Source organism: Acromyrmex echinatior, chromosome 17 (genome assembly GCF_024713525.1).
Source record: "Acromyrmex echinatior isolate Ae372 chromosome 17, ASM2471352v2, whole genome shotgun sequence".
Taxonomy (NCBI): domain Eukaryota; kingdom Metazoa; phylum Arthropoda; class Insecta; order Hymenoptera; family Formicidae; genus Acromyrmex; species Acromyrmex echinatior.
Window position 1 is genome coordinate 5,872,326 of NC_141868.1, and position 13,620 is coordinate 5,885,945.

The window sequence follows — 13,620 nt, forward strand, 5'->3', positions numbered from 1 at the left end:
ATAAAACAATGTCCGAACGGTCGCTAAAAAAAAGTTGTATAACTTTAATCATTTTTCAATTACAAATGTTCAGTTACGTAAATATATATTTTAATAATAAATTTATTATAATATTTAATTATAATTTGCTTATATACTTCTGTAATTTTTCAAGGTACATAATCAATCGCTAGGCTTAAAATTCAAAATTGTCGAGAGCGCGAAGTGGAGGGAACCGCGGGAACCCCGTCTCGTTCGAACTAGACACTTCACTGGGCGACGCGCTCGCCGCGCATGCGCCGAGACTCCTGGCCGCCGTAACGACGCCGACGCCGTTGCTGCGCGTTGCGGAGCATAAGGGGACGAGCAGGGACGAGAAAGAAAGATTCCAATCGGAGCCAACGACGCCGTCGCTTCGTAGCGATCGCCGACGATGCGCGACATCGGACATCGCGCCGATATCTCCTAGGAGTCGACGTCGCCGAGGGAGAGACGTAAATCATTTAAAACAATTCGCGCGAGCGCGAAAATGTGATCGCCCCGTCGTCTTCTCGTCTCATCAACAACACAACGTTCGACATCTGCAGTGGAGTCACCCGAAGCGATCGAATTCCATCGCGAATTTCCCGACGCCAGTTTCACTCCGTTTGCCCGGAACATGAACGGGCAAGTGCAGTCATCGCGAGAGAGGTTAGGTAGGTAAACATGCCTGCTGTTTACATTCCGCCCCTAATATCTAGCTGTCAATGGGCCGGTTCCCAGAATCCTCAGCCCCGTGAAGGGGCTTAAATTCTTTTTATTTTATTTGCTTTCTTCGCTTCCTTTGTCCCTCTCTTTTTTCGATTCGCTTGAACGCGTATTTGGTCCGTTTGACTTGAGTTTGGATTGACATGCTGACAGTGCGAGATACAGTTTGCATTGTTTCTATGTAGAGAACGATCGAAGCGCACCACCTTTGCCTTTATAAAATTGGATAGCTTAGACGTATGGTATATAGATACATGTTAATAATATCTATTCTCTATATATTACAGTCTAATACTATAGTTTCTATTACAGTCATATGATAAAGTAAACAATGGCCGCTAAATAGAAACTTTTTGAAAATCTTGTTTGTTTCTATCGGATTTTCAAGATTCGGACAAAAGTCACCAGCATTGGAATTGATTGAATGGAACAAATGGATGCTAAATAGAAACTTTTTGAAAATTTTGATTGTTTCTGTTGGATTTTGAAGATTCAAAAGTCAACAAGCTTTAGATTAAGCCAAACAGAAAATTATATGATATAAAGGTATTATAAAAACATTAAAATACAAAATAAAATCAAAATCATAGAAGCGAAGACCGAAGTAAAAGATCATTCACTGGAAAAAGAGTTTGATTGTATTAACTGGCATTCTGGTGGAAAATGGACAAATCAGATTTTTCTAATTGAATCTATATTCTAGTTGAGATAATCAGAATTCTATGGTCAGAATTTTCTAGAGCGTCCATTTTCAACCAGAAATTTTTTCAGTATGAAATTGACTGCTCAAATGTAACATATTAGGTGTTGGAATTAATTCGTAGCGTTTTTTAATGAAAGAATGTTATTTATTTCACATGAGCATTAAAAAATACATTAATGAAAGTACTTCCCATCACTTGTAAAACGCTACGAATTAATTCCAACACCTAATAATTCCAACTGTTAAAATTCCATACAGCACACTATATGAAAAATATCTTAAGAACGTCCTTAAGACATTTAGAGAATATGAGGACGTCTTTAGAAAGTCATAGGGCGATATTCACAGTCTGTTCTTATTTTAAGACCGTCTTAAGTAATGTCTTATGCCCGTATTTATAATCAGATCTTATATTTAAGGCTTCCTTAAATTTATCTTTAGAGCTCAGTAGCCAATGAAATAATTCGTAGAATATCTGAAGATAAATTTAAGGAAACCTTAAATATAAGACCTGACTATGAATATGGACATTAAGATGCTAATGCGGCTCTCTGGCCGGTATTCATAGTTAGATCTTATATTCCAGATCGTCTAAGATACAGTCTAAGATATCGTCTTAAGAAATCACGAAGATGTCATGAATCAATCAGAGGGCTGTATCAGCATCTTAAGACATTACTTAAGACAGTTTTGAAATAAGAACGAACTATCAATACCGCTCTTAAACTACCCTGCACTTAAGACGGTCTTAAATATAAGATTCGACTATGAATACCAGCCTTAGAGATCTATGGAATGTCGGTCTGTTTTTATCTTTTTCTATTGGTTTATCCAATTTGATTGTACTAGTATATACTTATATTTAATATGAAATGGCTACATATATTCGAAATGTGGCAAAAGCAAGATAGAAAGTTTTAATGCAGTCTATTGCGATAAAGAAGCCTTCATATATTTTACATTAGCCTGTTCTGCGTCGCTGCACTGCACTAAAATTTTCTATCTCGCTTTCGCAAACTTTAAATATGTGTCTACTTCATTCTAAGAGCAACAAGTGTATACTACTAGTCCAACCACAAAGAACAGATCTCATCTTTTTTTATGTGTGAAAAAACAAGATCATTCTTTCGCTTTTTTATTCTCTTCCCAGCTTCTCTTTTGACAAAGCAGATGTGATGTGATTAATAACAGATATAATTAATTCATAATACATAATATAGAAAATTATCCTCTACTTTTGAAAGCAGTTTACCTCTTATCCCAGTGTTAGCTGTTATTATCGCTGCTTTAACTGTGTGTCAATTTGAATAGTGAATTGAGTACACTGTACATAAATAACCCTGAGCTGTCGCATATATTATGAGATAAGAAGGCAAGGATGTAGCGATCCCGGCGACGTGACCTCTTAATTTATTTACCTTGATGATTTATATGTTTTAACAATTCTCGACAGCTGGTGCTAATCGCTTGTAATTCTACCGCTCTTTGCAGTCTTTGTAGTCCGAAATATTCTAATGTGAGTACGACACAGTATGGACAAAATAATCTTCACAAAATAACTAATATTAACCATATGGAACTTCTCTGTAACGTGTGTTATGACTCTGTGTGTGCAATGTATTAGCATCTAGTAGACTGAGTATTCAAATTGACACACAATTAACAAGACGGTGATAATAGCTGCTAACATTTGGGACGGGTAGCTTCCTCTTTCAAAAGGCAAGAAGTCTTATACTTTCATTTGCGATGAAGAAGGTAAGAGAAAAGTGAAAGTATGATTGGAAGTATGACAGACATATTATTATTCATTAAAAAATTTGAAATCATGATTTTCTTCTTCTTTATAATTAAATTTCTGAAGCGAAAACTGAAAAGGTGAAAATACATTGGTTGAAATTCAGTGGAGCAATAAAATTTTTAAAAATAATTAACAGAAATTAGAAATGACGTAAAAACATAATTTATTAATTAATTAATCAAAATGCAACGGATGTAATAGAGTAGTGCAGCGAAAAACCAAAGTTTGAAAAAGTTAAACTGTTTGCTTTATTCTATATTACTACAAATCTCATTAACTTTGACTTTTGACCTTTTTACTAATTTAATATTTTACCTCGGTGGAATTAAAAGTCCTTAAGTATTCATTGCTAAACATTTGAAAAAGTTAAGTTTTTTTTTTTTGAAAAATTTTGCAAATAGATGGTCAAACCAACACTGTGAAATTATAAGGTAGTTTGCTATCGCTGTTCTACTTTAATAAAAATAATATGAAAAATCAGAGAGCCGGTAAAAATGGCAAAAAATTACCATTATTAAACAGATAAATGTGTGAATGAATATTTTTTCAGAGATAATTTTTAAGATAAAACTGATAAATAACAAATATCTTTGTAGGTGGTTTCGGTCCCATGAATCTTGGATTATTTTCCGGAATGATCGCCACGGATCGTGTTCCTACAATTCAATCATTCAACTCAGACGCCGAGTTAGATGACACCATGGCCGCGACGGAAGTCGACAGCAAAGTCAAAACGAAATTGCTCTCTATGTGGAATAATGTTAAATATGGTATATATATGTATATATATATATATATATATATATATATATATATCGAACGTTTTGTAGCAAAAATTTTATATTGAAAAAATATTTTATATTTTATAACAATTTACTGTCATAAATTATTATAAAATCTTATAAATCTTAATATTATTATCTAATATGTTAAATATAATAATATTAAATAATTATGTTATGTAATATTATACTTAATATTAGATTGTCATTTTATTAGTAACAAAGGCATTTGGTAAATTTGTATGTAATAATACAAAAAGTATTACGAGAAATAATTACCGAGTTACATAAATACACTGAAAGAAAAGATTGGCTGCTGCAGCAAATTAGATGGTAAAAATGTTATGCCATATTTTACCATCTAATTTGCCGCAGCAGCCAATCTTTTCTTTCAGTGTCTATATTTTATAATATAGGTTGGACTGTGAAGATGAAGACGAACTTCTCTAAGGAATCTCCCGTGTGGTTGTTGGGACTGTGTTATTTGAAGAAGTCAGAATATCCCTTGGAGAGAGCATCGGAAGCATTAGAGCCAGTTGGAACGGGTAGTCAGGTTTCCTTGGCGATGGATGCCACGAATTTCGAGAATACCATAGAGGAATTCAAGAGAGATTTCATGTCGCGTCTTTGGTTAACATACAGACGCGAATTCCCAATCCTAAACGGCTCCACCTTTACCACGGATTGCGGTTGGGGCTGCATGTTACGCAGTGGGCAAATGATGCTGGCACAAGCATTAGTCTGTCATTTTCTCGGACGAGGTAATTGTTTCTCCTTTTCAAATTTAATCGAAGTTGAAAAGATGCACTGGATCTCTTAATTTCATGAGATTTAAAATGATTTAAATGATAAAAATGATTGGTTTATTTTCTTATAAAGGTATAAAATAAGAAAATTTGTTTCTAGATAAAAAACATAAAGTCAATATGCAAATTTTAAATATTCTAAATTAAAATAAAAATTATTTAAATTATTATTTTTATTTATAAATTTGAAATGGTAATTTTTCGCGATTTCATTTGATAAACACAGTGAATCTTTTGCATGGACTTGACTTTTGTTATGTTACATAAGATTGAATGATAAATTTATTTCCTGATTTTATGCAGAATGGAGATGGCGACCCGAACAATCGACTGACGAGAGCAGTCATCGGATGATTATCAAATGGTTTGGCGATCAACCAACGCCAGAATCTCCGTTCTCCATACACAAGCTCGTGTCGCTCGGTGCTTCAACGGGGAAACGCGCTGGCGATTGGTACGGTCCCTCCTCGGTCGCGCATCTTTTGTGTCAGGCTATGGAACGCGCCAGCGAAGATCCCAACAGTAAGCTCAATCAGTTGGCGGTATACGTCGCCCAAGATTGTGCAGGTTGGTATCAACGAATTCAGCACGATATAAAAGGATGATTTAATTACCGAAACTGGAAAAATACATGACATTTGAGTCTGTGCGTGTTACATCTAAGAAGGAAAGTCTAAAAAAAAATGTTTAATTATATAAATAGCGGTTGAAATTTTTAAATATCTCTTCTCTTTCTATTAAAAAATAATATAAAACTTTCTACGATAATGTAAAACAAAATTATTCAAAAATTATACAGAAGCAGCATATTAATAATTTTTTTCATAGAGAAGAAAATTTTATTAAAAGTTTTGCAAATTAATAGAAATTCTGCTGTTCATTTTGTTATGTTACGCATAAATTAATTGTTGAACATTTTTTCAGTGTACATGCAAGATGTTGAGAATGTTTGCTGCACTCCAGACGGTGGACGGAAGGCATTGATACTCTTAGTACCCTTGAGGCTCGGTGCCGACAAGCTGAACCCTGTTTACGCGCCTTGTTTGACATCGCTGTTGACATTGGACACGTGTATTGGCGTGATCGGTGGCCGACCGCGACATTCGCTCTATTTCATCGGTTATCAAGATGACAAACTGATCCACTTGGATCCGCATTATTGTCAGGTAGCATTCAATTTTTAAGGAAGCAAATATCTATATATGTCTGAAATATTTAATTCGCCTTACTTAATATTCGAATTTTTGTCACCTTAATTTTTATTTCATTTTATTTTTTTGTTTTATTTTCTTTATCCTTAAGTTAGAGAGGCATACATTTTTTTCAATTTATTTTGTATTTTGCTCTCGAAGTAGATTTTATCTTAGAATATAAAATATTTTTTAAATATAATTATTGATTTATTTCTTCACTTACACACACGCTTATTCAGGAGACCGTTGACGTCGAAGGAAATGAAAAATTCCCGTTGACAAGTTTCCATTGCACGTCACCGCGAAAGATGTTACTCTCGAAGATGGATCCTAGTTGTTGCGTAGGCTTCTACTTTCCTGACAAGGAATCTCTCACCGATTTCATGGAAACAATTCAACAGGTAAATGTGAACATACTATTAATTTTAGGATATTTGAATTCGAATTCAATTAAGATATAACAATTTAAATTAACAAAAAGAAACCATCAGTAAAAATATGTAAAAAGTATACTTCCCAAGTATACTTTTTACATATTGGAGACAAAAAGTAATTCAAATATAGGCACATCTATAAAGGATAAAATAAAAAAAGGTTTCTATTTTGTATCGAGTTAAAATGTCTCCTTAACATTGCAGTTCGTGATACCGAACCAGAATATGGACTACCCGATGTTCCTGTTCTGCGAGGGAAGCGGCAAGGATCTGCAGCAGGGAATTGAGGTCGTCGAGGGTCTTCTGCCGTCTTCAAGTAGATTCGGTCATGAGAGCATGGAGGACGATTTGTTCGAGTGCGAGGAGTTCGAGTTGTTGCACTAAGAAAAAAAAGAGAAAAAAGGAAGAATGGAAAGAACGCGAGAATACACGCGATTCCATGATCGGAGTTACTCTCGAGAACATCTCTGCGTCTCTACCTATTACTTCGTGAATGTAATTTCTTTTCGTATATTCGCTTCTCCAGAGCGTATATAAGAAAACAGCGAATATATCATTCAGATATATCATTCTGGAAAGGATGGCTGAGTTGAGGATTGGCGCATTCCCATCGATCTCAATGCGTGAATGAAAACGGGATGTGAGTTAACTCAATGACCAGTTACTGTTACTTATGAAAAAGGAGATAAGAAAGCAAAAGATTATTTCCGACGTTAGTACAAGTTATTCGATTAAGCTGATTCATTCGTATTTTCAATTAATATGTATATGTATATATGTATGCAATTATTATGATGATGCACATTTCTTATCTTGTTACATATAATCTCAAAATTGATTTTATGTTAATCATCAATAATGGCTACTATGACTTAATATTGCAACAATATTGTTACAAGACTTTCGTTAGTCTTGAAATAATTTAACGTGCGTTAGATTAAATCCCGTTGAATTGTTGAATTAAAATTTGCGAAATTCTTTTTCTAAAAATGTTGTAAAAAATCCGTGCAAATAAAGCGCGACAGTTCTTAAAAGTCTGATTCATAAGAAGAGTACAATAAGACATTAATTTATTTATTTATTTATTTATAATTGAGTTATTCTTGAGTAACTCTTCTGCCTTGAAAAGGAATAAAGAGGATTTGAGGAAACGTAAACATGGTATATACAGGGTGAAGCATCCAATAGTGTATGTCTAAGTATCTATTTAGAAAAAGTTTGATATCTGTACCTATTTATAGATATAAAAATAAAAAATGATGTTCAAGAATATCTATGTAAAAAAAGCGAAATTTTTGAAATGTTAAAAGCTATGACCTTAAATGAATCTTTTTCCTTATTATTCCTACGAGCTAAATTACTTCATCTTTAACGATATTTTCAAAGACAGCAGAAACAATAAAATAAATTTACAATAAAATAGAGTAGAATAAATTTTAAAGAATAGATTAGAGTAAAGCATTCATTTCGCGCTTCAAGATTATTCGAGCGTTCTAAAGAAGCAAGATAACGCTTAATAACGTACAAGATGTTTGATCGATGACAAATAAACCTAGAATATTCTCTCTAAAGTGTAAGATAGATTTAAAAATAGAAAAACAAGAATTTATTCACTTTAGAAAAAGAGGATTATTAAAGAATCATTTAGATGTACACTTTTTTTAGATGCCTCGCATTGTATATGTATGTATGCGTGTATATGCATATGTATATGCGTATATTGTACTTATACTGTTGAATATGTACACAATATATTGAACATTGTTATATATATCTCTTACAACTGTAACGCTATACGCTCGAAATAAAATAAGAACAAGTGTGTGACGATTACGCCATTCCAGAAATGTATTATCGATCATTCGAACGATCCATTCCTACTTTGTCATTTGTACTATATTTCGGACTTTAGCCTGACAAACAGCTGTAGCAATCAACAGCTCGTTATGCAAGTGCTAAGTCGCGGAAACAAGAGATAACTCGTCCTCGGTTCAGTGTCTTTAGTTACCGTGAAATCTCGTTGTATCACATAGGCATTTCCCATCGGAAACATTTACGAGAGCCTATTATTGTCGACACGACATCATGTGTATTTACAACCTAATGACATTCACGCTTGTGTACGTTCCTGCGTGCGTAAGAGAGCTCCACGCGAATTGCACTGTACACATTCTCTCTATTGTCGCAAGAAACAATTGTCGGACGAGAGCGCATATTTCCATTTGTTAATCGCGTGAGATGAGCAAATTACAGGTTTCAAATAGGTCTGAATAGACTTGTTCGTTTTCGTACTTAAATAATGAATACGAGAATATTTTTAGACGCGCGTTATCTAATCTAATGAGATCTATTTAATTCAATTTAATTTTTAGGCAGATAAGATGTAAGAATTAGACACAGATTTAATGTCCGAAAATCTGTTTCTTTTAGTGATATATTTATCGAAAAAGAAAAATCTCCGAAGATCTAGATATATTTGAAAATCAGAACCATCTGCGCGATTATCCGACATTTGAAGTTATTTAAATATTCGATCTCTCTGAAGATCAACAGTATTGTGCCACACAATTTCTGATCGCCGGCCACATTTCATTCGTAGTGTTGCCGTGAAATTCCCTCAGTATTCCAATCTCACGATAAAACTGCAAGACTGGCTCAGTTTTCATCGCGTAATCCTGCAGTCTCTTCTGCACGACTTCTGGTTTATCATCTTCTCTCTGACATAACGACTCACCCGTTACGTCATCCTTGCCCTACAAAACACGACAAAATTATTAATGTTAAATTATTAAAATTCTTATTAAATTACAAAATATTAAATTATTATTATTATATAAATAACTGTTATTAATGTTGAAATATTCAACTCTCGTTATAAGCGAAATATAGATATTAGCATTTTTTTAATAATTAAATTAAAATATTTTATAACAAGTTCTATCGTGTTACAGCCTTGGCCGAAGATATAAAGCACTATCACAAATTGACGTAAACGTTCTGTAACAAAAAGTAAATTTAAAAAGTTTTATATTGAAAAATATTTATTCTTATAATAAATTTTAACGTTTTGTTATTTTTCTTTGGATTTTTTCCAAAAAAGTATAAATTGAAAGTTATACTTTATACTTATGACCAAATAATCAATTGATTATAGTGTGAACTCAGTTATACTCTCGGCTTGTTCTAGCTCTTTTTTTCAATGAAACAGATATACACTCGTTGCGCTGATTACCGGCACTCGTGGATCGTTGAAGCCGATATTGTAGACCCTACCACTGGACACATGAACCCATCTGCTCTTGACTCGGTCCAGAATGACGGTGGTGGGCACCACGAGATTTAGCACGAGATTGATTGGATGTAGCCTCTGCAATCGCTCCGCCTGCGTCAATGTTCTCGGGAATCCTGCCAAGATATTCGTTCGCGTTTAGAAACACAGACGGCAGGTTCACGGCTTCAAGAGAATGACCTCGGTCTCGTGACAAGGTCAGAATAATTTCCCTTCCACTCACCATCCAACAGCCAATTCCGATCCGCCATCGATCCGATCTCGTTGCCGATAAGGGATACCATCGTATCGTCTGGGACGAAGCTACCGCTGTCCATGTATTTCTTTATCTCCTTGCCTAGATCTGCGAATGAAACATTTTCTAGTAAACATCGTCTAATAGTAATTATAACATCAATGTTATAATTTCAACAAAATAACTATTGCGTATGTAATATTATATTTACACAACATATGTAATATTATATTTATGTTATTGAGTGTAAAATAATATTGTTGTGTTGCTGTTAGTGTTGCTGTTAGTTTTTACTGGGTTCTCTGAAGACGCTTCGTCAACGGGAGTAGTACTTTCTTTCATTGAATTATAATCGCGTATAATAATCGCGAAAATTTTTTGTAAATATTGAAAATATCATGTTTGAAGTGTTTTTAAATTAACGATAAACTGCTTTTCAAGCATTATTCAAGAATTATTTTATGTAATTCTAAGATTTGCACATATAAAGCTGTAATCATACTAACGCGATTGGCGATTACTTTTCAACCAGAGCAAAGCAGTCACCGATCGCTCTGCTCTAATTGGTTGAAAAGTATATAATATACCTGGGAAAAAAATGATTTATATATAATTATATAAAATTATGATTTTATATACAGTTTTATATATTTGTATATAAATGAACATATTTTTTATATATTATAGTTGTATATAATTATATATAATTTTATATATATAATTATATATAGAATTATATACCAGTTATGTATAATTATATATAATTATATAAAATATATCCATTTATATATACAGTTATATAAAATTATATATAATTTTTTACAATTATATATAAAATATATATTAATATTACTAATATTTTAAATACATTACAATCTATTAACATAAAACAGAAAAATCAAAGACGGACAGAAAAAACTCTATTGATATTAATTTTTAATTCATACGTACGTGTTATCGAAGTTCACACGAAATTGATCGAGTGTGATAGGTATAGAATATTGACGGAATTAAAATTCTTTCGATAATGCGATAATGCGGTATTGAAAATAAGATTAAACGCGAGTAATATATCTTGTCAAAATGGATAAGAACTCTGACATGTTTTCAAAATTAGCTAATGGATATTCGTTAATCGAATATCTTTTGAATTATATAACGATACGAGAATAAAAATAACAACAAAGTTTCATATTTTCGAAATCGATTAACTACAAACACACATTGAAATTAACGATAATGTTGACAATAGAAACTAGGTTAACGATAAAAAAAATCTCAATTAACGCAAACTAAAAAAAAAATGAAATTTCTCAAATGGCACAATAAGTCACGATAACGTCAATCATAAATAATTGAAAAATTACTTTTAACGTCATTTTGACGTCACGATGACTTTCTTGTTCAACTTGGAAAATTTTCCACAAATTCACTATACATATCTTATCACATATATCAATGATAAAACGAAAAGTAATGAGGAACTATTGAAAGCATTACAACGTAAAACTTTTACAATGAAACAGTTGAAAACAATATGATGTAAAGTTTACATTATATATATAATATTTAAAAGGACATTCAGGGCAAAAGCTATCGCTGATAACAATGACGATGACGACGACGACGATGACGACGTACCAGTGCCGGCAAACACGTGGAAGCGTAACTTATCGCCGCTGGAGATGTGCGCGACGTCGAACTGCTGGACGATTCTGGAGGAGACGGTGCCTTTGCCGGACGCCGGCGCGCCCAGGATGACGGCCCTGAGAGGCCTGAGGGCCGTCGCGGCGTGACACGTGGTGATCGCCACCATGGGAGGCTGTGGTCTAAGGGACTGGCGACTTCCTGCGATCGACAGCGGGAACGATGGCAACCGTCTGAATGCCGCGACGTTCTCGCATCGTCCGCGCCAAACTGACTCTATCCTCGATTGCCTCGATCCCTACTATTGCCTTCGTCTTTGATACACTAAAGGCCATGGCACCCCGGCGAAGCGCCGTGACGCACTGTGACGTAACCGCGACGCGCCGTTTCGTAACGTTGTGTCACGTCGCGCAGACTCGAGCTGAGACAGAACGACGGATCACGATAATATAACGTCAGAGATGTTAGAATGACATCGAAGTAAATCGTGACTAACTGGAAATTAAGTGACTTGTAATAATCATTTTGAAGCCATTTTAATGTCATGTGATATTTTGTTCTGTTTGAGGGAATGACGGGAACGCGGAGAAATTGAATGACCCGCGTACTTCTCCCCGTCAGTAGGTGCGTTCGGCATTGCAAATCGGAGGCGTCCGTTTGCTCTTTACTTCGAAAATCGTTCGGCAATTTTTGCAGCTTCCTGCTACATCTCATCTGCGTTCGGTATTAACATTTCAATCGAGCTGCTCGATCCACTCCGGATTCAAAGACCGAGCTAGCAGAGCTAATGCAGATTTTCGCGCTTAAATTAAATTCATAACTTGTATATTTATGATAATGTATCCAACTGATTCGTTAATACATAACGTACATTCATCTCTTTTATAATACTTCTATTTTATAAATAGTGTATTTGAACTGTTATAATGAGTATTATCTGAGTCTACAAACGCTCAAACAAATGCTATCAAATAGAAATTGATAGAGTACATTATGTATAATATTTAACGAGGAAAGTAAGTTTTTAATTCTTTTCCTCTTTATGAATTTGAAGTTACGTTTACGAAAACAAAGAATTTGCTAATTAATTTTTATCAAAGCTTATGTTGCACATATAGAATAAAATAAAATCAAACTGAATTAATATATTAAAGACTTTAACAAATATAAATCAAGTGATATAAATTACTGAAATTATTTTGCAATGTAGTACTTTCTTTTAAGAAAACACACATTGTATATGAATCTGCTACATTCATGTGTAACAATCTATTTTTAGTATATAAAATTATTAATCAGTTTCTAGTAAAGCAAAAGACATTTTCAATTAATAGGGTATTTATTATTTATTCATAAAAATAAACAATTTTATTTTATAATCTAACCTTAAAGGACAGTTTACAGCTCTGTAGTGTTCGGAAATAATTCTTGGCACTCGGATTGCTCGAAGATCACATGATCAAGCTCGCCATCTATTAGCTCGCATTTCAGATTTATATTGCCTAGAGAATCTATAATCAGAATGACGCCATACGGGTATCACTTGTGATTGGTCCGCCATGTTTTAGCCATTCCCTCCAGTTTTTTAAACGCATTATTTTCTAAATTTTTATTCATGCTAAAAAATGCTCAAAAATTGTGACAAATTAAAAAATGATAATAAATAAATATTGTATATAAAATAATAAAACTTTTACATATATTATTTATTATAAAATTTCATTTATTTTGTACTATTGCAATATTGTACATTTTGTAATATTGCACATTACTTTATACAAAACGTTATTTATTGCACATTATTTGCGCTATTAAATGCGCTAGTTTATTATCCATTCTCTGTTCCTATATTTTAGGAGCAAAATGCATCTGTAATAATATAAAAGAAATCAGAAATTCAGAAAAATATTATGTATATATCATTTCATAAAATATTATATATTAAATATTGAAATTATCATATTTGATTTAGACTAACAATGTAATGATATATAATTGAAAAGATTA

General features: G+C 33.3%; 2 protein-coding genes across 3 annotated transcripts; one reads left to right on the plus strand and one right to left on the minus strand.

The window, feature by feature from the left end:
- The first annotated feature begins 281 nt into the window (after positions 1-281).
- Positions 282-8,289, plus strand: Atg4b (Autophagy-related 4b). Of its 2 annotated transcripts, none has more exons than XM_087415114.1 (7): positions 282-674; positions 3,824-3,997; positions 4,405-4,770; positions 5,119-5,382; positions 5,740-5,981; positions 6,248-6,409; positions 6,647-8,289. In XM_087415114.1, exons 1-7 carry the CDS (start codon positions 638-640, stop codon positions 6,824-6,826), a joined length of 1,425 nt encoding a protein of 474 aa, XP_087271240.1. In that variant the 5' UTR covers positions 282-637; the 3' UTR covers positions 6,827-8,289. The 2 variants fall into 2 exon arrangements, with proteins under 2 accessions (XP_087271240.1, XP_087271241.1); XM_087415115.1 differs by having other exon boundaries at positions 283-674; positions 4,426-4,770.
- Positions 8,133-12,009, minus strand: Ak3 (Adenylate kinase 3). Its single transcript, XM_011053569.2, has 4 exons — positions 11,608-12,009; positions 9,955-10,074; positions 9,675-9,847; positions 8,133-9,195 (listed from the first exon to the last, which is right to left on the minus strand). The coding sequence occupies exons 1-4, from the start codon at positions 11,780-11,782 to the stop codon at positions 8,989-8,991; spliced, it is 675 nt and encodes a 224-aa protein (XP_011051871.1). The 5' UTR covers positions 11,783-12,009; the 3' UTR covers positions 8,133-8,988.
- Between the last annotated feature and the right edge of the window lie 1,611 nt (positions 12,010-13,620).

Excerpts from the sequence above, each read along its gene's own strand:
- Atg4b (XM_087415114.1), top strand. The coding sequence starts at position 638 with ATGAACGGGCAAGTGCAGTCATCGCGAGAGAGGTTAG. Across the intron at positions 5,383-5,739 it reads CGTCGCCCAAGATTGTGCAG|TGTACATGCAAGATGTTGAG; the intron begins GTTGGTATCAAC and ends ACATTTTTTCAG. Across the intron at positions 6,410-6,646 it reads TCATGGAAACAATTCAACAG|TTCGTGATACCGAACCAGAA; the intron begins GTAAATGTGAAC and ends TTAACATTGCAG.
- Ak3 (XM_011053569.2), bottom strand. The coding sequence starts at position 11,782 with ATGGTGGCGATCACCACGTGTCACGCCGCGACGGCCCTCAGGCCTCTC. Across the intron at positions 9,848-9,954 it reads TCGGAATTGGCTGTTGGATG|GATTCCCGAGAACATTGACG; the intron begins GTGAGTGGAAGG and ends ATATCTTGGCAG. Across the intron at positions 9,196-9,674 it reads TCAACGATCCACGAGTGCCG|GGCAAGGATGACGTAACGGG; the intron begins GTAATCAGCGCA and ends CGTGTTTTGTAG.